Source organism: Rhipicephalus sanguineus, chromosome 3, assembly GCF_013339695.2.
Source record: "Rhipicephalus sanguineus isolate Rsan-2018 chromosome 3, BIME_Rsan_1.4, whole genome shotgun sequence".
Lineage (NCBI taxonomy): Eukaryota > Metazoa > Arthropoda > Arachnida > Ixodida > Ixodidae > Rhipicephalus > Rhipicephalus sanguineus.
Genome location: NC_051178.1, coordinates 229,877,426 through 229,900,495, shown reverse-complemented (window position 1 = coordinate 229,900,495; position 23,070 = coordinate 229,877,426). Strand labels below are relative to the sequence as shown.

The 23,070-nt window shown below is 46.2% G+C and overlaps 2 protein-coding genes across 2 annotated transcripts in view; one reads left to right on the top strand and one right to left on the bottom strand.

The window, feature by feature from the left end:
* The window catches only part of LOC125757775 (outer membrane lipoprotein Blc-like), a 109,228-nt gene that overhangs the window by 78,314 nt on the left and 7,844 nt on the right, over positions 1 to 23,070 (bottom strand). The window lies entirely within an intron of this gene.
* On the top strand, positions 18,079 to 20,444 carry LOC119386358 (adhesion G protein-coupled receptor L4). The gene has a single exon (XM_037653677.2). The coding sequence runs from the start codon at positions 18,138 to 18,140 to the stop codon at positions 20,085 to 20,087; it is 1,950 nt and encodes a 649-aa protein (XP_037509605.1). The 5' UTR covers positions 18,079 to 18,137; the 3' UTR covers positions 20,088 to 20,444.

Genomic DNA, 23,070 nt, shown 5'->3' with positions numbered 1-23,070 from the left:
GTGACTGAAATCTGCTGTATTACGGGGCCCTTCGAAAGAGCGTAGGGCCTCATTACGAATAGAGGGCGCCAGTAGAAGTGCAACTTCGCGCTCAGCTTGTGAACTCTCGTTGCCATGCACGACTGCGAGATTTGACTGAGCTGTCTACAGCTCAGCGTCTTCTCTTCCGCTGTATGTGTTTTTCACCAAGCACGAGGGGTGTTTCAGGACCATTTTAAATGAGAACGTTGAACCTATATATTCTGCGTATTCATACAAACGCACTGTTAGTCAGCAACTCGCAAACCTCGACCTCCTGTCTCTTCTCTTCGTCCGGACCGTGTAGAGTTTTGCACGCAGCCACTTATCACGCAAGGTAAATAGAAGCAAGGTTCGCCAGCCGAAGGTGGGAGCAAAAAAGATGGAGGGAAGGGAACTCCACTTCCTCAACTAGAGTCCCTGTATATCTACCTTTAGGTAGCAAGGTTGCGCATAGGTCCGGCTAGCAACCAACGCTATGCGGTGAAGTCGCACTCCGTTTGTGCAGGCGACATGCCTACCATGTCGGCGATTAACATGTCTCGCGTGTCGAAGATCGGCGATAACATTGGCTGTCGATGGATAGTGTTAATTCATTCGCTGCGCTGCGGCGGCGTCGAGAAATACAAAAATTGGCCCGAGCGCCAGCTTCTCCGCAATGCGTGTTTGCTAGCGGCGTTTGGAAGACAGATGCGCAACTCTGCTACCTACAGGTAGCATATACATTAACTCTACCTCAACTCTATATACTGCGCCACGCCGTGGCAGCCTTGATAATCGAAAGAGCTGTTGAGCTCTCCATGATCGGCAAAGAAGTTCCACGTATGTTTTTTTTTTTCGGTTCACTCTCCACTGATTCATGCCACTCAAAAACTGTAATAATGGTGGAAGCATAGTTTGCAGCTCTCGTGTGTATATGTGATCATTGTATATATCATAGTCATCACCCGACACCTGGAGTAGCAAGCCATGCGATAAACCAGGCTCACATCTCTGATGGGAACTTCGTTAAAGATTTATCTCTCTTAGGTGTTAGCCTCACTCAGTATGTACAGCAGCAAGAGAACCACCGCAGAGTTCTATTTTTGAGAACTAGCGCGACAACGCGTGTTCGTGGAAAGGAAGGGGGGTGCCGCGAAAGCGATCGGAGGGTTGTATGTTTTCTCGCGCTTCGCTCACTAACCAACAGACTCGTGGCTGAAGGGAGAGCCTTTCAAGCTGCAACAGTTGGCACGGAAGTTGTAAGCTGAAGACCCGCACTCGCAGCGGCCAGCCTGGACCTTTACGCGCAGAAACCCCTACGGGACATAGGCGACGCATGTATACGGCGGACGATTCTAAAGCAGGCTTTTCTTTTTCCTTGTCCTGGCTTTCAAGTCTAGGTCCACGGGATATTCGCATCCGGCTTTGGCAGAAAGCATTGCCTCTCAAGTTGCAGCGCTGGGCACATGGGTCATTGTAGTGACACAGTAAGTTCCTCTGCTTTCACAGAAAATTACTAACATGTTAACCCAAAGAAAACTACCCCACTTTATAATATCGCACTTGGTGTCATAATCTCGGTGTTCGCTGCTGTGAACGTAATTTTTCTTTAATTTCCTACCTATTTCATTCGTGTTTTCCTTTGCAAATAGTGCATAGCGATGAAGAAGAAGAAAAGAAGTAGCCTAGAAGATAAAAAAGTAGAGGGCAACACACAGGATGCAAACCTCTCCTACACACCATTCGTTAAAGATAGTATGAAACGAAATAACCATTGTCAGCCGGAAGACGTAGTGGTTTCAGTATCATAAGGATTGTTTGCTCCTGTTTGTTTGCTTGAAGTGCTCTTGCGAACACGAATGTTTCTTACGAACACGAATGAGTTCCTCATAACACAGGGGAATTTCCTTTCCTTTCAGAAACCAATGTCATAACCATGAAAAAGAGTACTTCGTCAATTGCCTGGACCAGGACTCTTGGTATCCTTTCCTCGCCTTGAAAGCGTGCGCTGAAACAACGTGCCTCGTATCTACCTACAAAGTGTGGCCACATAGCGAGGAAAACATCCGTGAGAGAGGGTTTTTACAACTACTTGAATGCGCTAAAGAGCCGGTGACGTGTGCCAACGGGGTCTGCAGCTGGAACTACACGAAGACCTGTCTATGCAGACTTCTCATGAGCGTCGTAAAAAGCTCATGTTCCGACCCCAGCGAAGCACTGATTGAGCACAACCGAGATTTGCCAATGTATGTCCCACGGGTTCTCCTGTGTAACTGCCGAATCTTCGCCGCACTGGTGTTTTTTCGAACGTACGCTGCACTATCCGCTGCGCATATGACTGGCCCAAGACGACACCCGGCGCCACTGTGAAGCAGACGACTCAACACGAAATACTTCAAGCACAGAAACTGTCGAACTTGTCACGAGGCAGGAGTTCGGGCGTAACCTACAAGAACAAGCCGTGTGCCGTGTGCACCGCGACACGAAAACTTTGAATCGATTGGAATAGAGTGTACTCGGAGGGGAAACTACTTAAATCAAGTTTCCTTTACGCGTCTTACTTCAAGTTCACTCCGCCGCTGTGCAGTGGACCGTCGAATGTTTCTGACGAAAGAGCGAGATGGAATTCGGGAGCACCAAGTTCGCGTGCCGGCATGCATTCAACAAGCCACTCAAGTCACCATCAGACCATACACGCAGGGTTAAGACTAATAAGTTTTGTGAGATATGCTTATACACTGACTTGTTTAACGTCGATTGTTATTCTTCGACGGAAACCACACATGATTGAGGAGTGTGACGAAGAGGTCGAGATTTCAGTGCTGAGAAATAGCTCCTACGCAAATGTGTACTGGGTTCTGAGAAAGTTTGCAAGCGAACACTGACAGTGTAAGCAGGGATAATATCAACCTTCTTTCTCTTCCTTAAGGTGGTAGTATACGCCATGGACAGATCGCCTCGGTGCTTCATATCGCGGTGCACCCTCTGCTACGCGTTAAACGTTGCTGACGAGGTCAGATAATAGGATACGCGATTTTTGTATCTTTTGAGCAATATAACCTATGAGGTTTACGAGCTGTCATTCCTTGTGATGTTGTACTTCTTGCAGTCCTCTTTTCTTTGGACTTTGGTAGTATCATTCGACATATGGAGGGCATTAACAGCGTCGAAACGAACGTTAAGACAAACGAAGACGTTGTTGATCTATGGTGCCTTCGCGTGGGTACACCTTGCATGCTATTACAGTCCGATGTACTTCTTACAGTGCGGATCGTGAGAACTTGAACTTGCTTCTTGGTATTTATGGGTAGCGAATCGTTTCACGTGGCTATAGTTGTAACACCTCTAGTAGCCTTGGCGGCGGAACTCTGTTTCTACGCGCACGTAGTCGTATACGTCAGGAAATGCAGAAAAGCGTCTAACGCAATCGAGGCGCAAAAAAACAACTGGCTAGCCCGTCCCGGATTCGCTTGTTCGTCAAACTGGCGTTTGTAATGTGTCGGCACTGGTTTGTTCCGTGTCCGTGACTTTCGTTGCCATTTTTTGCACCTGGCGTAAGAAGGAAGCCATTGGCCTTGGTGTTCTCCAAATCGGCGTATATCTTAAGTGAATTACTCGGTGGCATTCCAGGAACATACGTGTTCTTCGTTTCAACGACCACATAAGACTGTGGAGAATAATTTCTGGCGCATGGTATCGAAAAGTCGTGTTGTTTACGATCCAAGTCCGGACCATTTTTCAGTCAGAGGTAACTTCGACATGGGCGTTGTACACTCACATATGCGTACTTCTTACGGGCAGTGTAAGTCAGCAGTTTAGGTCCGTAAGAATTAAAACACAATTGACACTCATTCCTATTGACGTGATTGGCCAACCAAGAAAAAATTTCTACCCCTTTACGTACAATCGTCTTTCGTTCGACAAGTTGTTGACAGCATCTAAAGGTTCTTTCTCGTCAGAGTTCACATATCTCAGTCCTCATGCACTGCAACACAACCATCCTTAGAAGTCTCTTGCAAGAACGAAGCCGACAGCGGGTGTTCTTGTTCGGCCATATGAATAATGAAAAGTGTCTTGCAGCGCAAACGATCGGAGAACGGTGCGTTTTACGAGCGCTTCGCTCCCTGCCCCTGTCTAGGACATTGTCCCGTTTGCAAGGCAGCTTTGGTACCTGGTACGCACTTTCTCATGACCAGGACAAACTTACAAATTGATACTGTTCACAGACATTGTTGGTTTGTCGTACTGGACTGTGCTCTAATCATGGACTTTCCTTCATGACTCCGAGTTTGCTACCCTTTCCTAAGTGCAGGGTAGCAATCGGAGGCTTCCTCTGGTTAACCCCCCTTTTCTTTCTTTACGTCCTGTCTCTCTCTCTCTCTCTCTGTATATATATATATATATATACATATATGATATATAATTAATATATATATAAATATACATATACATATATATATATATATATATATATATAGATTATATATATATATTATATATAATATCTATATATAGATATATATATATATATAGATATATTATATATATATATAGGGCAGTGGATGGGAACACACCAGACATGGGATACCCCTCATCACAACTGGGGTATCCATCGCAACTGTGGTCTAGTGGTTATGGCACTCGACTTCTCATCCGAAGGTCGATGGATGCAATACCCTGCAGCGGCGACCGCATTTAGTTTTGAGGCCGAAATGGTAGAGGCTCGTGAACTTAGATTTAGGTGCATGTTAAAGAACATCAGATGGGTCAAAATTCCCGAGTCGCGGGTAGCTTTCTGGGTGTTTTTACATTTAATTCAAATCGTTGCTGTTTTGGCGTGCGGCTGTCATCGAGCTCTAACTCGGTGAATACCACCCGGTTGGTCCGTGTTTGAATGCGTGGTCACCCCATTGGGTTTGTTCAACGGGAACTTCTAATTGGTCTTTCCGGTTTGATGTATGTCGTGGTGTCAGGACGCTTCCGGAGGCGGGGGCCGAGGGGCCCAAAAGGAGTCGCGCCGGAGACACCGAGAGAACAGACTCCAGCGAGTGCTGCTGATAACTGTGAGAGATGTAACATGGAAGTGTGTATAATGTCTAATTCGAAATAACGCGAGTCAAATAAATCAAATTAGGAGAATGCCTGTGGATCCGCGGTGTTTTCGTGTCATCTCTCCGGCGGCGAACAAGTACAGCGACGAGAACACCACGCTACAGTATTAAAGACAACCTCGGCTGGCAAACGCCAACTCAACGCCGCCTAACAACAAAATCGGAACTTCCGAATTTACTCTGGTCTCACAGGAATAAGCGAGAAGTCGTGCATTTTTCCTCCTCACTTCATCTCTATGCGTTGTGATCATGAGTGTAAGGTACTTGAAGTTCGCTGTCGTACGAATGTGCTTCGTAATTTATTTTTACCCCCGCATACATCCATGCACTGAAACAGAATTCCTAAGGATATGTCTTATTGTAAAACGTTCTCCAAGTTCCTATCGTTTTACATTCTAACCTTCCGTGAGCTATAAGTAGGGCTCCGTGTTTTCGCAGTTTACTTTTCTTGAAATTTCAGAGGGTGTTGTTCGGAATTTATTTTTTGGGGGAGGAAACTCGGCGTTTATCGGAGTTTATGGACGCAAATCTCCAATTTTCCGAAATTCAGTGTTTAATTTTACATTATAAGTTGCTGCAATGTGTTCTTATTAATTTTATTTCCGATGAAAATGCGTTGCATTGTTGCTGACAATGCTGTTTCTCCATCCTTTCATTTTTTTCTCTCACTTCCTGTTCATTTACCTTGTTATAAGGCTGTTGATGTGCACTGCTGTAAGGTCGCTAAAGTGTATTTTTGGGGATAAGCAGCTAGTCAAGCTACTCCCCAGCTTTTTTTCCCAGCCTCCCTCATCTTCTGATGAAAAATAAAGGACCTATTGTTATTATTATTCTCAATACTCCGAAATCTTAGATGAAATGATATCTGAACACGAAAACTGCGAACACATCAAGTGTATTTTAGATGTCTGGAAGGTTTGAAACGCACAAAAAACATATACATACAAGCACAAATACTTGAATACAAAACACCAATGTTTGTTCGTATTACAACCCTAAACCTTGTTGTAATAGATACAAGCATATTTTACGAGGTTTGCTGCCGCTGATGGAGGTGCGCTCCTTTCGATTAATATTATCATCTTTCAAAATGCCCTTTAAACGTTTAAGATGCCTTTTGAAAATTGGAGTTTTTCGGATAAATCGAATTGTTAAATATTTTGCCGGTGAGTGGTTTATCGATTTTTTTCGGATTTATCCGAAAACACGGAGCCCTAGCTGTAAACCACTCATTCCCCCTTCTTGATGTGATTGTGCTTGGTTTCACGCCGAGTTTTTTGTTTGTATGTCTTGCAATTTTGTTCCGTACTGAATGCTTTTATTTGTAACTACCTCGTATTTTCATCTTTACTCCATGTGTGTATACATTAGGTTTGTTTGTCAATGCGTCTACTTTTATTTTCGAGTTGGCCCTCCTGCGATAACGCCCTCGTGGCGCTGGAGGTACTTGTATATACAAAAAAAATATAAATAAATTCGTACATGTATTTAACAACGGTATATATCGCGTATTGTCAGGCGCCTACTGTTTGGTGCGTAGTGCTTCTTGATTCCCATGTATGCCGTCACGTTGCCTCCGTAAGTGAGCATGGTGATTCAGGTAAGTAATGAAAAAAATGGCCATCTAACGTTATTATTTTGTTACATTTGTTTGCTTGCACTCATCTTCCCGAATGCAGCAACCTGTTATTGTTCAACTTGTTTGCCACACTTGCTAGCATATAAGGTTAGCTTGTAGGAAGAAATAAAAAAAAAAACCTTTTAGCGCATTAACTCCGCAAATTTAACATGTAGGGGATGAAATAAAAAAGGAGCGTTTGACGGATGTGCTCAGTGAAGAATCGGGCGACTTCAGCTGCAATGCCGCTCGGAATCGCTTTGGTTTCAATGTGTCGGGTGAGGTAGTCCGTCGCCGCTATGCACTCATTGTTGCCGCTGTCCGATATCGAAAATGAACCCCGAAAGATGCTTTTCAGTTTGAGCAAACGCAATTTCCGGTACTGAAAGGAGATGTAATAGCCCAGAGGGCTCGACTGGTGGCACCTGCGCCGCTGACAGTAAGGCATGTTCTAACGTAATGTTTTACATACTTTGCGAGCCTTAGCCTGTATATAGTATTCTTCTCTTACGCGCATTAACGTTCGTGAAAAAAACGAAGTGGCCTGAGTTGGCTACGCCATGGAAAGCTAGCAAGATTTCATTGTGGAGAGTTTCGGCACCATAGCAACGGATAGTTCTTCCCTGTTGAACAGAGATTCTTCCTATAGAGAATTCCGTGGCATGAACAGCACAACGATAAACGACTCTAAAAGGACGACACCTTCGTGGCTCGTCCTTTCAAGAGCTCAGTAAGTGAGTTGAGCCCCCGACCGTCTCGCTCTTGCCGTTGCACGACAGTCACATTAACCACCCCTAAAAATCGTGAATATTCCTCATCTCCTGTGCGCAGTGATTCAACCTGTGACGTTGACAGGCAGCCGGCATCTATAAATCTTGCCTTCTCGATTTATAGACTTTGTTTCGAACTAAGGAACCTTTGTTTCGAACATTCGAGCAAGCCTAAATAATAATAATAATAATAATAATAATAATAATAATAATAATAATAATAATAATAATAATAATATAATAATAAATAATAATAATAATAATAATAATAATAATAATAATATATAACAAAAGAGAAAAAGAAGCTGCTGCAACGGCACTGGTACTCGAACTTGTCGCCGGCCACTCGTCTAACTCAAGAACAGCCGAGTTTCTCTATCATGAAGCCGCTGCAAGTCATTCGCAAGATAGGGATGGTAAAATCGATGAACGATTAATTGATTAATCGATTAAAAGTCCACAATTAATCGATTAATCGTAATCGATTTTCCGCCGCTTGATTAATCAAATTAATCGATTAAAACTATTCGATTAATCGATTACGGCACCCCCAATCCCCCCTCCCAACATCGCCCCTTGGCTGGAGCGCATGACTGCGAGGCGCGCTATCCTGAGACGTAGATGCCGTGCACATCGTCTCTCTTTCACTGATTTCACTACAGCGCATATTCCTGCGCTAGCAGAACGAGCCCGGAGGTGGCGGCGGCCATACCCCATAGAGAAAGATATGATGTCGCACTGATCTCCGTCGCGTACGGCGTCCCACTCCAAGCACTCCGCAATACTTCAAGCCCGGGCAGGAGGCGGCTCCACCCCATCGAGGCAGAAATGAACTTGCCCGCTTCTCTCCGGCTCACAGTCTACTGCTGCTCGCACCACACGCACTTCTACGCAACTGCGTTGCACCAGTTGCACTGGAGGACGATCCGATGAACCAAATGCCTTCTCAGTTCAAGACATACTATAGTAACCCTGTAGTCGATCGCCGCGCCAATCCAAATTCACTTGAGACTTGGCACAGCATGCGAACTGGCCTAGATCATGTGTTTCACGTTGCAATGGAGTATTTTGCCAATTCCTGCTACGTCAGAAGCATTCGAGCGCCTTTTTTTCGCATGCTGGATGTGTGGCGACCCAAAGGAGGTGTCGGTTGTCGCCCGAGCATCTCGGGCAACTGACATTTCTTCGCTCAATAGCAAAATGCATGTGGTTCGGAGCAGGAGCCCCATGAAACAAAACAAAAGGGGACTGTTGAGAAAGTTAGCAGCACGGCGATTCGTCAACTTTCAACACAGAAGTTTATTCTTTTCTGTAAATTTCACACGTGCCAGCGCATCGTCTTGTTGCTTATTTTGTTCGTGTTCGTTTTTCGCCGCGCTGTTTCATCGTGTTGCCGCATAAACGCATCTCTCTTTACATTTGATAAACGAATAGTTTTCGTTGGCTGTAGTGTCAATCGCAACTTTCTTTGTATTTTATTCAACCCTCTGATTTTACTCGTTTTTTGTGTAAGTGCGGCATTGTAATATGCGCTGCTTATTTCCTGACTGGTTCTTAGTGCCGTTCTGTTTTACTGTTTAGCAAATAAAATATTGTTTACCAATGAAAGAGAGAGAGAAAATATATTACAAGGCAGAGAGGGTGGCCTGAGCTAGTACGCCCCTGCCTTCTACTCTGCACCGGGGAAAACGCAACGGGGGAAAAAGAGTGATGAAGTACAATGATGGGGAGATGATTAGGTAATCCGTATATACATAATAAGATACGTTTGCTAGCGTAAAGAAGACAAGGACGCTAGTAACCATCTTTTATTATGCTGTATACCGACTAGCCCAACTGTCCGTCTTATAGGTTTTATACCATTTTCATAATTGTTCAGCTAGCTTTCTTGCGATGCAGTTAGTCCAATTAATGGCAGCTAGTGACTTCTTCAAACAGAGTGTTCGAGCGCGGTTTGCTTGCGCTGGGACGCGGAAAATGTAGGCTCGGCTCTCTTGACACGAATACGCATAATAGACAAACGCCAGCACGTGCAACTACGACCTCGTCTCCACTTGAAGCACAAAAGTTGCTGCCATTAGTTGAGAGAAAATGTAGCGCAGGAATGCGCACTCGCGAATTGTGAAAGGGGTCTTATAGACCCTTTATGTAATTTATGTAACTTTACGCGTCGGTTTACCGAACGTCTAGCATCCAGTGCATTACTATTGAAGAAGTGACCTTGTAGCACTTAGTAATACTGTATGGTCGCCTACTGAGAAATACAGCTTTCAGCTAGAGGCCCCCGTCTTCTGCTGAGACAAGAAAGAAGGACAGTCACGAAATTTATATTGTAATGTCTGAAACATGAGATAGCACTCACAGTTCAGGCTGTACGCACGATTGAAAAGGTGCGAGTGGCGCCGTGTTAAGGCAACGATCAGATGAAACCTGTGGAGCATACTGGCGCAGCTGCTGCTTATTCTAGCCGGAAGGCAGGAACTCATGTCACTCTATTTCCCGCAGTTGCCTGTACCGATGGTCTGTTTGATGGCCAGTATATGTTTCTGTGTAATCTCTGCATGGGTGACTTCAAGGAAAAGATCGCGTCAGTCCGCAATTATAGTATTATGTAGGGGCTTCCACAATATCTAACCGACAAACCGAGAAAAGATGCCGTGCTTACGAGAGCGAGCGTCTTATTTAATTCCTCTTCCTCCTCGTCTCTCTTTTACCTTTCTCGAGATTTCCTCACCCTCCGCCACACTGCATGTTTCAGCTGTGACTTTCAAACCAATGTGGTCCCCGAACGCGCCTCCGGTTTCGATGAGCTCGAGTAGGCAGGCTTCAAGAAAATACGACCTGCTGCCAAATAGTCCAGGAATGATGGCCACAGATGCTTGAATCCGCGACATCAACCAAAGACGACGGGCCCCTTGTGTCCAGTGTGCGAAAGTGGGAATTTGCGTACACTGAACACAAGGGGCCCGTCGTCGACACTTTCGAAAGTGGGAATTTTCGATCGTCAGCGCGCCTGATAAAGATTTCGGTCCATATCGAACACGAACGATGCCTCTCAAACAATGAGATATCGGTTTTAAAACACCCATAAAAAATGTCGATTAATTGATTAAAACATTCCACCGAAAGCAATTAATCGATTAAATGCTAAATCGATTAACGATTAACGATTAATCGATCAAAAATTTTAATCGACCATCCCTATCGGAAGACAGAACAGCAGATTGGATAATCTCTAGAAGCGGACAATGAACATACTTTGTAGCTGTTAGCTGCTTACCGGCTGTCACGCGACCATTCGTCTAGGAACGCAACATAATACGCTTTCGGTCTGTTGCACCAAAGTGTCATTTTTTTGTGGATCACATACGAGGGCGGCCAGGGGCGCGCCTTTAAGTTGTAGAACCACGCCTGTGAGTAGGCCTGAAGACTGCCGCCGAGGACGTCATGAAGCAGCCGCGGCGGCTGCTCGCTACCGAGCAGTAAAATCTAGCGCAGTAGCGTCTGCTGTGCGCTTGTCCATGTCTTTTTCTTTCGTCAGGGTTCCCGTTTTACGCCTAAGAATTCATTTCCCCATATTGAAAGAATTGCGTGCAAATATTTACGATCAAATAAACCTCACGTATTTTGACATCTTTTTTTTCCTTTGCGCACAGTAAATTAAGTGTGCTTGCTATTAGGGATAGAAAACTCGTAAACACAGTTTTGCTGAGCTTATGGCCTGTATTTCAGCTCGGTAGTAAGGAGAAATAGATATATGAAATGCCCAGAAACTTCGAATAATTTTGTTATTCGGTTCTTGGTTATAGATCCTGTAGGGAAGCAGAAATTTGCGACTGACTGATATATCGACCACAGAAGAGTCCCAATAAGTAGTCGCATCTCGAAGAGAATGATCTTTGCGTAAAACATTCAGGGAAGTTCGAGTGAAAAAAAAAACGATTCATAAAAAAAAGCTAACGTTCGACGTTTAGTAAAACGACAAGGTTAACTGGTAGTGCGAAAATGTATATTCTCCACACATATCTTTGGTGAGCTGCGCTTGTCAGTGGTAGGGAATATTGTGGGAAGGTAATAAATAAACCAGAAAAATATCATACCATGTCGCGAGCGTGCTTTATGAATGAGAACGGGAGACTGATGGCATGTTGTCTCAATAACTTTATTTACAGCACAGCCAAAGGCACTTCCAGAGCTATTTCTAGCTGAGGGTTTCCAGCTTTCCCTTTGATTTCGATTCAGCTTCTAAAACCTTATCATTCATTTTGTTGAAGAAAATATTTAAGATTCGTGCTGCACCGTAACACGTGCTTCAGAACCAGCTCTCTAGCGTGTCCATTGTCGCGGGTATGAAAATCTGACGACTCGTCGTTGGTTAGGAGCTCCACGGTGATGTCTATAATCACTTGGCGCTTGTTCGAGAACTTTAAAATCACTTCTTGTTTTGGCGATTGCTCCACGACTGCATAATTATGCGCAACAGCACTGACGACAACAAGCGCTGAACTCAGGAGAGCTCCTCGATCCATTGCTCTGATGAGGTCACAGTGCTTCTGTGCAACACAAACTGAAATTACGTTATTCACTGTCAGTGCTTCTCTGCACTTCTCTGCACTTCACGGCAAACCCACGGCAAAAAACCCCCCTCAGGCATTGTTCATCACATAGCCTGGTTTCCGGCTCACATGGGACGAGACGTACTACCGGGTCACCTGAACCCCAATGAGACAGCCCACGAACGTGCCCGAGGTTTCGTATGTCGCGACGGGATGGTGTCTCGGGTGAGTTCGGGAGAGCTCGTCCATATTGATCCTCTAGTTAAATTTCATGAGATCACATCACATTACAGAGGGGAGAGACAGAGTTTTCGCTTCCCCCATCATAAGCTCAATAGATCCTAAGCAAGCACTCTCCGCATGCTCCATATGGGGTCGTACCCCTCTAGGGGCTTTCTGAGCATGCTCCACACCGACATTGATCCACAGTGGCCAGGTTGTGGTGGTGAGTATTGCTCTTTAAATCACATGCTCTGCCAGTGCCCTGCGTTACAGGATTTTTAACCAAGAAAACGACTGGGCGATGACCATCACAGACCCCAGGCAACACGTCCAGCTCCTGGCTGTCTAGAGGGCCCGTGAACGAGCGGAGAGGCACGGTCTCTCTGTTCCAACATGGGACTAGCCAATGGCTTAGTAGGGACCTACCTAGTAGGCCCCCTGCCAAGCTCCTCCGGACACTTATATATAGTCGTCTGTCTGTCTGTCTGTCTGTCTGTCTGTCTGTCTGTCTGTCTGTCTGTCTGTCTGTCTGTCTGTCTGTCTGTCTGTCTGTCTGTCTGTCTGTCTGTCTGTCTGTCTGTCTGTCCGTCCGTCCGTCCGTCCGTCCGTCCGTCCGTCCGTCCGTCCGTCCGTCCGTCCCTCCGTCCGTCCGTCCTCTGATGTTGCCAGAGACCCAACGAACCGAATTCAGTCAAACTTTGTTGATCAAATGGGGACAAAATACGAAAAGAGTAATCGAAATCTGTGATGTCCGGCTGACGTTCTTGCATGGAGATTCTGGAGGGAAATTTTAAAACGATACCTTAACCTGCTTCGCTTTACTTTCTAATAATAAACCTGTTATGATGAAACTAAAGATATTAGAATTTTCATGGAATAATCTATCACTTTAGACTGATTCACTGTTTCACATTAGTGTCCCTCAAAGGCGGAAAGAAAAAAAAAAAGATTGAAGGGAAGGGGAATTTCGCTGTGTTAACCTTAGTGCATCACCCTGTAGCAGCCTTAACAAGTGAAGAAACTGTTCAGCCTCTGCAAGATCGGGAAGGAAGATGCATCTATGTTTTATTGGTTCACTTCAGTGGTTCGTAACACTCAAGAACAACCGCAAGAGCGGTTGTTCTTGAGTGTCACGCATGGTTCGTAGCTCATGGGCACAGCAGCAACAGAAACATCCGTGGACTTATATTCTGAGAACTAACCGGGCATTGTGCGTTCGTGTTTCGGTTGCATGAATGAAGGAGAGGGTCGTACAGCGAAAGCGATAGGAGGGCGGTTTGTTTGCTCGCGCTTCGCTCACTACCCAACAAGACGCGTGTGTGATGGGAGACCCTTTCAAGCTGCAACCGTTGACACGGAAGTTGTAAGGCTGAGGACCCGTACTTATAGCTACAAGAACAGACCTTTCCGCGCAGAGACCCTTCGGAACGTAGGAGACATGCGGAGGGCTGACGATTCTCAAGCAGGGTTTCCTTTTTCCTTACCTGGCTTTCAAGCTTGATGTCTACGTGGAGATTTGCACCCAGCTGCGGAGGAAAGCATTGCCTGTCACATCCAGCGCTGTTTCATGGGTCATTGTCATGTACAAGTAAGTTCGGTTTCCTTTGCAAATAGTGCGCAGCGATGAATCTTAAGTTATTAGGATGGCCATTTCACATCTCTTACGTTTTATTGCAAGCGTAATGAGCTGCATCACACAATGAAAGGTACATTATTTTGCATAATGATGAATACATCATTACTTAATGCGCGGACGGATACCTTGAAATGTAGGAAGCATGTGTAATCACCGACAAGGCATCAAATGTTCCAAGCGTTGATATCGTTTGTCAACGCTAAGGGAAGAGAAGCCGCCTATAAAAGATAAGAAAGTGCCGGGCGTCACTCATGATGCCGACCTCTTCTACAAACACATTCATTAAGGAAAAGGATGAGGAAAAACCATTGTCAGCCAGAACTTGTTGCTGTAGCAGTGTCGTTCAGATTATTTGCTCGGTTTGTTTGCTTGTATAGTGCTGTCGCCAGTGAATACAAAATATTGCTCACGAAAACGAATCAGTTCCTCGTAACTTAGGAAAGTTATCCTTTCCTTTCAGAAACCAATGTAGTAAACATGAAACAGAGTACTTCGGCAAATTCCTGGACCAGGGCTCTTGGTGTTCTTTTCCTCGCTTTGAAAGCACGCGCTGAAGCAACGTGCCTCGTATCTGCGGTAAACGTGCTGCCACAGAGCGAGGAAAACTTCATTGAGAAAGGGTCCGTGCAACTGCTTCAGTGCGCTAAAGAACCGGTCACGTGTCCGTACGGAGTCTGCCGCTGGAACTACACGAAGACGTGTCTATGCAGACTTCAGTGCATCGGCGTAAACGGCTCGTGCTTTGGACCCAACGCCAACTCAGCACTGAGATCAAACGAGATTCCTCACAAGCAGTGTGCCGCTTGTAACCGTGACATGAAAACCTTGATCGATTGGAAGAGAGTGTGTTGGGACGAGAATCCACATAAGTCAAGCTTCCTTTACGCGTCTTACTTCAAGTTCACTGCGCCACTCTGCGGTAGTCCTGCGAATGTCTCTGACGTAAGAGCGAAGTGGAATTGGGGAACCACCAAGTTCGGTTGCCGACGTATATTCAACGAGCCGCACCATTCAGCTTCAGACGAAACACACACGGTCAAGAATAATACGTTTTACGACATATGCCTTTACACTTTCTTCCATGACACTGAGTGTATTCCTTTGATGGAAGCCACTCAAGAGGATGAGCTTACAATGCTCAGAAATAGTTCATACGCAAATGTGCACCTAGTTCTGAGAAAATTTGCAACGAAGATTGACGGTGCGGCAGGATCTATATCAGCCTTCTTTCTCTTTCTTAAGGTGCTTGTATACGCTCTGGACAGATCGTCTCGGTGCTTCATACCACGCTGCACCCTCTCTTATGCGTTGACATTGCTGCCAGCCTACATATTACAATATGTCTCTTTGCGGTTCGTTGGCAGTACAAGGTACACGGTTTACGAGGTGTTATTCCTTTTGATGTTTTACTTTTCGCAGTCCTGTTTTCGTTGGACTTTAGTAGTATCGTTTGACATGTGGAGAGCATTAACCGCATCGAAGCGGACGTTAAGACGCTCTAAGACGTTCCTTATTTACTGCGCCTTCGCGTGGGTTACACCTTTCGTGAAATTTGCATTGCTATACTTCTTAAAGTGCGGATCTGAGGACTTTACCTGCTTCTTTAAATTTATGGGTGGGAAATCGTTTAACTTGGCTGTAGTTGTAACACCGCTCGTGGCCGTCGCCGCCCAACTGTGTTTTTACGCGCACGTAGTCTTATATGTCAGGAAATGCAGGGAAGCGTCGAACGAAATCGAGGCGCAAAACGCAGCTGGCAGCCCGTCCCGGCTTCGCTTGTTCGTCAAACTGGCGTTTCTCATGTGTGCCGAAGGCCTGTACAGTGTCGTACTTTCGTTGCCCGTTTTTGTGCCAGGCATAAGTACGCATCCGATGGCCTTGCTCGCTTACGATTCGGCGTATATCTTAAGTGAATTACTCGCAGGCATTCCAGGTATATACGTGTTCTTCGGTTTCAACGACCACGTAAGAATGTGGAGAACAACTTCTAGCGCATGGTATGGAAACTCGTGCTGTTTACAGTCCAAATCGCACCATTTTTCAGTCAGAGGTAACTTCGACATGGACGTTGTACATTTACATAAACCTGTCTGTTACTGACAGTGTAAGTCGGCAGTTTAGGACCGTAAGAATTAAAACACGATTCACATTCATTCCTGTTGACGTGACCACGCGGTGACCAAGTTGACTAACACAGATCTGGTACTTCACGCTGGTTTACTGCCGATAATAACACAACGACTATGTTTAATACATATACGTATATGCAACTCATCAGCTCCACCTTACGTTTTTCACCGCTTTGACTTGTTTTATTACATTGCGGCTGCACATCCAACGAGTGAGTTACGTTATTGAGGAATAATCTAGTTATAGTATGCCGCGACGCAAAGTAAATATCACTGGTTACGAAGAATATTTTAACGCCATTCGTCTATAGCATGTTGCACTTCACCTACGATGTAGGAAGGGCAGTAAGGATAACCACTAGCGGGAAGGCTCCGTTTGCTACCGGGGTCCGGATGAAGGGTAAAGGATATATAGAGAAACAGGAAAGAACCGAATGACAAAACAAATGCAACTGGCGCACATAAATGAGGGTGGCAGAGCGCGAGCAAACGGACCCGCGTGTTCGCTTCTGTCACATAAAATAGGCAGCTGGCCCATGCTCGCGAGGCGTCAGCCATTTTTGACAGACAGCGTCCACTCACATACATCACAGATGTTATGAGCCATGACGTGACAACATTCACTTAACGAAGTGCTTCCGTCTTTCTCGCCTTGTTTTCTCACTTAGCGCGAGCTCCGTGCCAAGGCCGCGCTTATAGAGTTCGTTTGCTTACGTTTCACGTTGGTAGGGGCGTCTGACATTGACTACGTAGCTCTTCACCTGTGAAGGCAGCATCTCACGATTATTGATTGAACAGGAGCGAGTCACAGAGGCACTATATATGGGCCCCTATAGGCGTGGCTAATCGCGTCTAAGTGCCGAGTACACGCAGAAGGAGCGTTGTGAGCGATCTGCTGCCAGAGCAGTTGTCTCGCCTCTTGTCTAACTGTAACGCGGGGGTGCAATATGAATGCGTTAATCAGCCGAATGTGCTTCCGCGCGAACAACACCGGTGGAAAGGGCCTCTGCGTTTGTGTCGAGCACCCGGTGATGTCTTTCGATGCATAATGCAGGAGCAGCCATACAAAAGCGGACGTTCACGTGCGTTTCTGGCACTACAGGGGCACCCGCCGTGGCTAAGTGTATGCATCTTTCCGCGCCACTCGCCAGTTGGCTGACGCGCCGTGAGGACGCTCTACTGCTTGCCATGACACACTCAGCTACGGGGTGCCCGTACGCCGTTGTGCCGGTTCTCCATAGCACACAACATAGTGACCCGGAACTTTGCACGTTTGCTGCACGGGTGAGTTCTCCGTGTTCGATGTTCACACCTATAGGTTACGGTGGCTAGTTACTTCTAGAACCACTTCCCTGGGTATTATGCAGAACCCTCAAAGAGCATTGACCATTGTAGGATTGTGTACGGCTGTTTCGTGCTCGTCAAGTTGAAGCGCGATCATATTTTCCTGATAGTTTCTGAGTAGTAAATGACTCGTACTGTCTATCACATGTTACACGAGCTGCATTTACTCCATCTGTTATCCCCTAAAACCAAGTTCAGTGTGAAGGAAGGCGAGCCCACATGCGAGCCTTTTCGCAAAGGAAGATGAGAAAATCGTACCGCAGAAGAGAACAGCAATGCCAAATTTTTGCCGCCACTTCAATTTATTAGATAATAAAACAGCACACGCGCTCATATGTAAAAGACATCTCAACGATATTTTTTTTCAGTATTGCGTTTTTTGTGCACTCTTAACTCACCCAACATTGATGTAAAAAAAAGAAAGCATACGTAACCGTCTTTCAGGATAATATTAAAACGATTGTTAATTTGCTTCTACGGACCCTGTGAAATTGCAGCATCATTTTACAGCTTCATTGAGCTCTTAGATATCAGAGCCATGAGTCTTCAAAAGTTCATTCCCTCTACAGAAAGGAGTGTTTGGCTTCTCAATTTGGCTTATATGCGTGCAGCGTTTCCGTACCAGCGTAAGGATGTCCTCGTCCTTGCTTACTTAATCCATATCACTCGCTTTGGTTCGTTGCAGGGAGAAGAGAGCCCTCGTGACGATTAGCCGAACAAGCTTTACAAGAGGCCATCAGATGGTCCGGCCATGCTTTTCTTTCTGCACCTCCTCATGCTGCTGCTTTCGAACGCTGTTTTATCCCAACAGCAGGAGTGCAATGGAACGTTTAAAAGACCCGCAAGACCGGAGGACCATCCGGCGTTTAGCGATCTCGGGCGCGACCAGTTTCAGTCGATCACTAATTGTCCAGCTGATATCGACTGCTGCGAGGATGGAACTTTTTCTTGCTACAACTATACTTACCTAACGTGCTCGTGCCGTGAGGACTGCGAAGAGTTCGGAGACTGTTGCTGGAACTGTGACAACAAATCGGTGGACGTGGACCTGGCTTCTCTGAACACCTCGAAATGGGCCTGTACTAGCTTGGCCCTCGAAGGCGGCGTCACAAAGAACGTGTTTCTGGTTTCGCGGTGCAACTCTTTGTGGCCCGTACAAGACGACGTCCGCGACCGTTGCGAAGATGCGGATTTCAACCCCGGCGACATGTTCTTTAAAATCCCGGTAACGAGCCGTCGATCAAAGGTGACGCACCGCAATGCATTTTGCGCGTTCTGCAACTACGACCTGGACGAAGTCATTTTCTGGGAAGTGGCAGTCGTAGGCAGCAAGAAACAGCAAAGGCTGCGGCCTCCTCCGTTCATATCGACAAACTTCGACAGATACATGCGCCAGTGCAGTCGACTCCCTCTCATCGGAGACTGCCCTGTGGAGACCAACTCTACGGTGACGCGTTCCTGTTGGGCCTTCTACGCGCCCGTTATCGACGAAGCGTCCGGCTCAACCTACTACAAAAACGCGTACTGCGCTCGCTGCCACGGAGCCAATCTGACGGCGACGTCATGCCTACCGGCTGAAAAGACAACCACGACGCTGCGCGTGGAAGTGAAGATTACGATCAGCCTCCCGGACCTCGACCTTTCCTCCATATTCCGAACGGTCGACAGAAACAGCACTTGCTTCTCTTCATACAACGGAGTGTGTTACATTGAACAAGTGACCTACCGGTACGCGAATGCTTCGACACCAAATCCGAACACGGCCATCTTAATTCGCGGCTACCTGACCATCGTCTGCATATCGGTCTCGCTACTCTGTCTGGTTCTCAAGCTAGTGGTTTACCTCATGTCTAAGGAATATCGTACCTTCTCGTCTCGCTGCACCCTGTGCTTATCTATGACGCTGTTCTTCACTCAACTGTTCTTCCTCGTCTTCAACGTGACAAACTTCGGCCGCGACGTGTGCGTCGCGTCCTCTGTGGTCGTACACTTTGGCTTCTTGTCGACCGCCTTCTGGACTACCGTGTTGTCGTACGACATCTGGAAGACGCTGATTCTCGTCCGCCGACCCAAGGGCAACTGGAAGAGCCTCGTCCGGTACGCCTTCGCTGGATGGGGTTCGCCTCTACTGGTTGTCGGCGTGGCTTCCATATTAAACTGGACAAAGGGCGACTCACCACTCGCACCCTCATACGGAATGTCTCGCTGCTTTATAAATAAGAAATGGAGCCACGTCGCATTTTTTCTGGCCCCTATGTTAGCGCTTCTATTCGTCGATATCGGATTTTACCTGCACACAGTCTTCACCATCCGAAGGACGGAGTCGCAGTCTCAGAAGTTCGACTTCAAGGCGAACGAGAAGCCTTCGCGGATCTTGCTGTTCGTGAAGCTGGCATCCATCATGGGCGTCTCCTGGCTCCTGGGCCTAATCAGCGGGCTCGTCAACTCGCTCCTCATGGACTGCGTCAGCATCGTCTTCATAGGGCTACAAGGTGTGTTTCTTTTCTTCGGCTTCAGAGACCACAGGCACGTCTCCCAAATGGTGTCTTCCTCCTCGTCTCTTGTCAGCGGACTGTTGAGTTATTCTCGATCGCGATCCTCGACCACAGCGACGACAGATCTCGCCTTGGGCATCCAAATACCCACCATCCATGGAAGTAGTCACGACCGCCGGACGTCGGATGACGTGGCCTCCGCTTGATTCTACCTGCACACAAGTGACGAACGTTCGTGTCATGTCGTCAACCGTCTTGCTTGCCAAAATATGTCGCGTCTTGGAGTAGATGGGATGCGCTGCAGGGGACGTCTTGTCAAAGCAGGCCCTCCAGAGTCTGAATGCTGTACACGATACACGTGCTCGTTGTTCTGTTACATGTTTCGCGCACCAGACCGTGTAAACGTAGGGTCACTGCTTCTGGCGTTAGAATACACTTTGTAGACGGCATATAGGCCGACGGTTGCTCCTTGTCGTCTTTCTAAAGGAACCCTCACCGTAAATCACACGCGTTAGACAAAGAAAACTCAGTGGAGCGGTTCATCGTTTGACGCCGCTCTTGGTAGCAACACGACGAACATTTGGTGCGCGAAACGAGCGGTAACACCGCCTTTTGCAGCCCCTCGCTGGAAAGGTCGCAAGGATGCCGCTACATTTCGGTATCACTTCGAGTACATATTGTGTGCGCACTACTTACCCTTGGATGTCACGCTTGTAAATTTGTGCCATGTGCCGGTGCGAGCGCTATTGAAGTTGAATATAATTTTACCTCATACAGCTTGTTGCGACGTATTGTTGTGTTCCCTTCCTGTTTCCTGCAGGATGTCTCCGACGTTTGAGCAAACCATGTACCACAGAAGTAAATAAAGTCTCCAAGCAGTGTGGTAAAACAGACTTCAAAGCAGGTTATATATATCTAGTTAACTTGGCGCTGTACCGTAACATCGTACTTCCCGTGTTTACGATTTGCACAAAATTCACAGATGCCTGAGATGTCAGTAAATTCCTAACATTTTCCAACTGTTATACTCTCTCTCACACCAATCGATGTTGTGGCCTGTGAAGACAGTTTGTTCAGGTTTTCAATATTTGGTGTAATAGAACTTGTCTTTAGCAAACGTCTACATTGCGTCTTGGTTTTTTACTCTATGTACTATACTTATATGTGCCCCACAGTACAGTGTCAGTGTCGTATTATATTGCTTTTGCTGCGGTAAAATAGCTGTAAATATATCTCCGACTTTGCCGTTCGAATCAGAGGCATGTTAGATCACCTGTATATCCTGCGACATTAGTGCACGTGCAAACAACACCGTTGTGTTCACCGAGCCGTCACTCTCATCTAGATGACGCCGTTTTTATTACACTGTGTTCAGTATTATATATTTCATGTCTACTTTTGCGTGGAAATAAAAGCGTCCAGTAATAAGATGCTGCTATAAATGGCAAATACATGGAAAGCGCTGGAATTGATCGAAAACTGCGAACAAAGAAGTTCTTCGTTCGGAGCTGCTTTTTGCCGTAAGCCAACAGATTTTGCCAGTAATGCGGCAAAGGTTCAAGTTGTCTGGCGTCTGCCCTTACGACAGTTCAAGCGTAAGGTCATTCGTTTGAATACATACTTAGAAGCAATCTCTACGAATTCCTTCACTGTTCGGCAGCTAACTCAGGATGCTTTTGCAACTGCTCTTCGTCTCCGTCAAAGTAAACGCCGTGCACTATTTCCCTTCTACGTTTTCAGCTGGTTGACGGGACGCTGCCACCGAGGATTTCGTTACTGTCATACACTTGCCTCCTAGGTCAAGTGTACGTATCTAGTCAATAATAATAATAAAAAAGCATTGACATAGTCATGGTATGCATAAGACAGAGAAGTTGTCTTGTTTGACGTCATTTTCATCGTAGTTAATTTAAAAGTCATTGTGTACGACAGCGCCTACGGGTGATCGTTGCGTATTGTCGGGTCCGTTTTTGTGTGTGTTTGTGGATGTTATGTTTGCATGTACTCGTTAATGCGTAGTATGTGCTTAGCAGTACGTCTTATGTATAGACGCATTAGCTGTTTTAGAAGTGTGGGAAACTGTACTTCATAATCTTTACCTATTACAGGATAGATTCTATGAAATAAAGGTTCATGGATATGTGGGAATGAGTTTGTCTTTGTGTGATGGAAAAAGGAGGAATGTGTTCATTCTCTGTGCGCAAGAAACTGTTCCTTCGCAAAAGAAGGAAATGACTGTTATAGACCTACTGCCTCTTTACCTGCGTATTCGCTGTCACGATCAGGCCGGCGACTTTTGCAAGGGAGAATATTTGCATACGAACTGGACTGTTGCGGATATGTACCCGTGGGATGAATCCACAATGCTCCTCGTTTTTAAAGGCGTTCTTTAATGTGTCTTTTGCAACCGCAATTGGCTCGTACCTTTTACTATACCAACAGACCTAACTTATACAGGCTGCTCCGAAAATGAGCACGAGTAGCCGATTCATAATAATGTAACAATTGTTAATGTTTTACGTCCCAAACCCACGATATGATTATGAGGGACGCCGTAGTGGAGGGATCCGAAAATTTTGACCATGTGGTGTTCTTTAACGCGTCCCTAAATCTAAGTACACGGGGCCTTTATCAATTCGCCTTCATTGGATTGTGGCCACCGAGACTGCGATTCGATCCCGCGACCTTCGGGTCAGCCGTCGAGCACCGTAACCACTAGACCTCCGTGGGGCGGGGGGGGGGGGGGGGGTGTAAGTGCCCGCTTCACGAACGTTTTTACGTATAACAACATTCTGCCGTCGGCTGTCCGCTATTATACCGAGATCAGATGGGCTTCTTCTACAGCTTTTGAAGAACTCCGTGCATACGAATCCATCTACAAACCAAGTCTCACACAAAATGACCCATGACAAAAAGTGTTAGTCAATTGTGATCGAATATTTATTTACGACGGCAACGGCCCGTTAATAATAATTTCTGGGTCGCGGGATCGAATCGTGTTCGCGGAGGACGCATTACGATGGTGCCGAAATGCTAGAGGCATGCTAGAGGCCCGCATACTTAGATTTAGGTGCATGTTAAAGAATCCCAGGTAATGGAAATTTCCGGACCCCTCCACTTCGAAATCCCTCATAATCATATCGCGCTTTTGGGACGTGTAACCCTAACAATTATCATCAATAATCATTG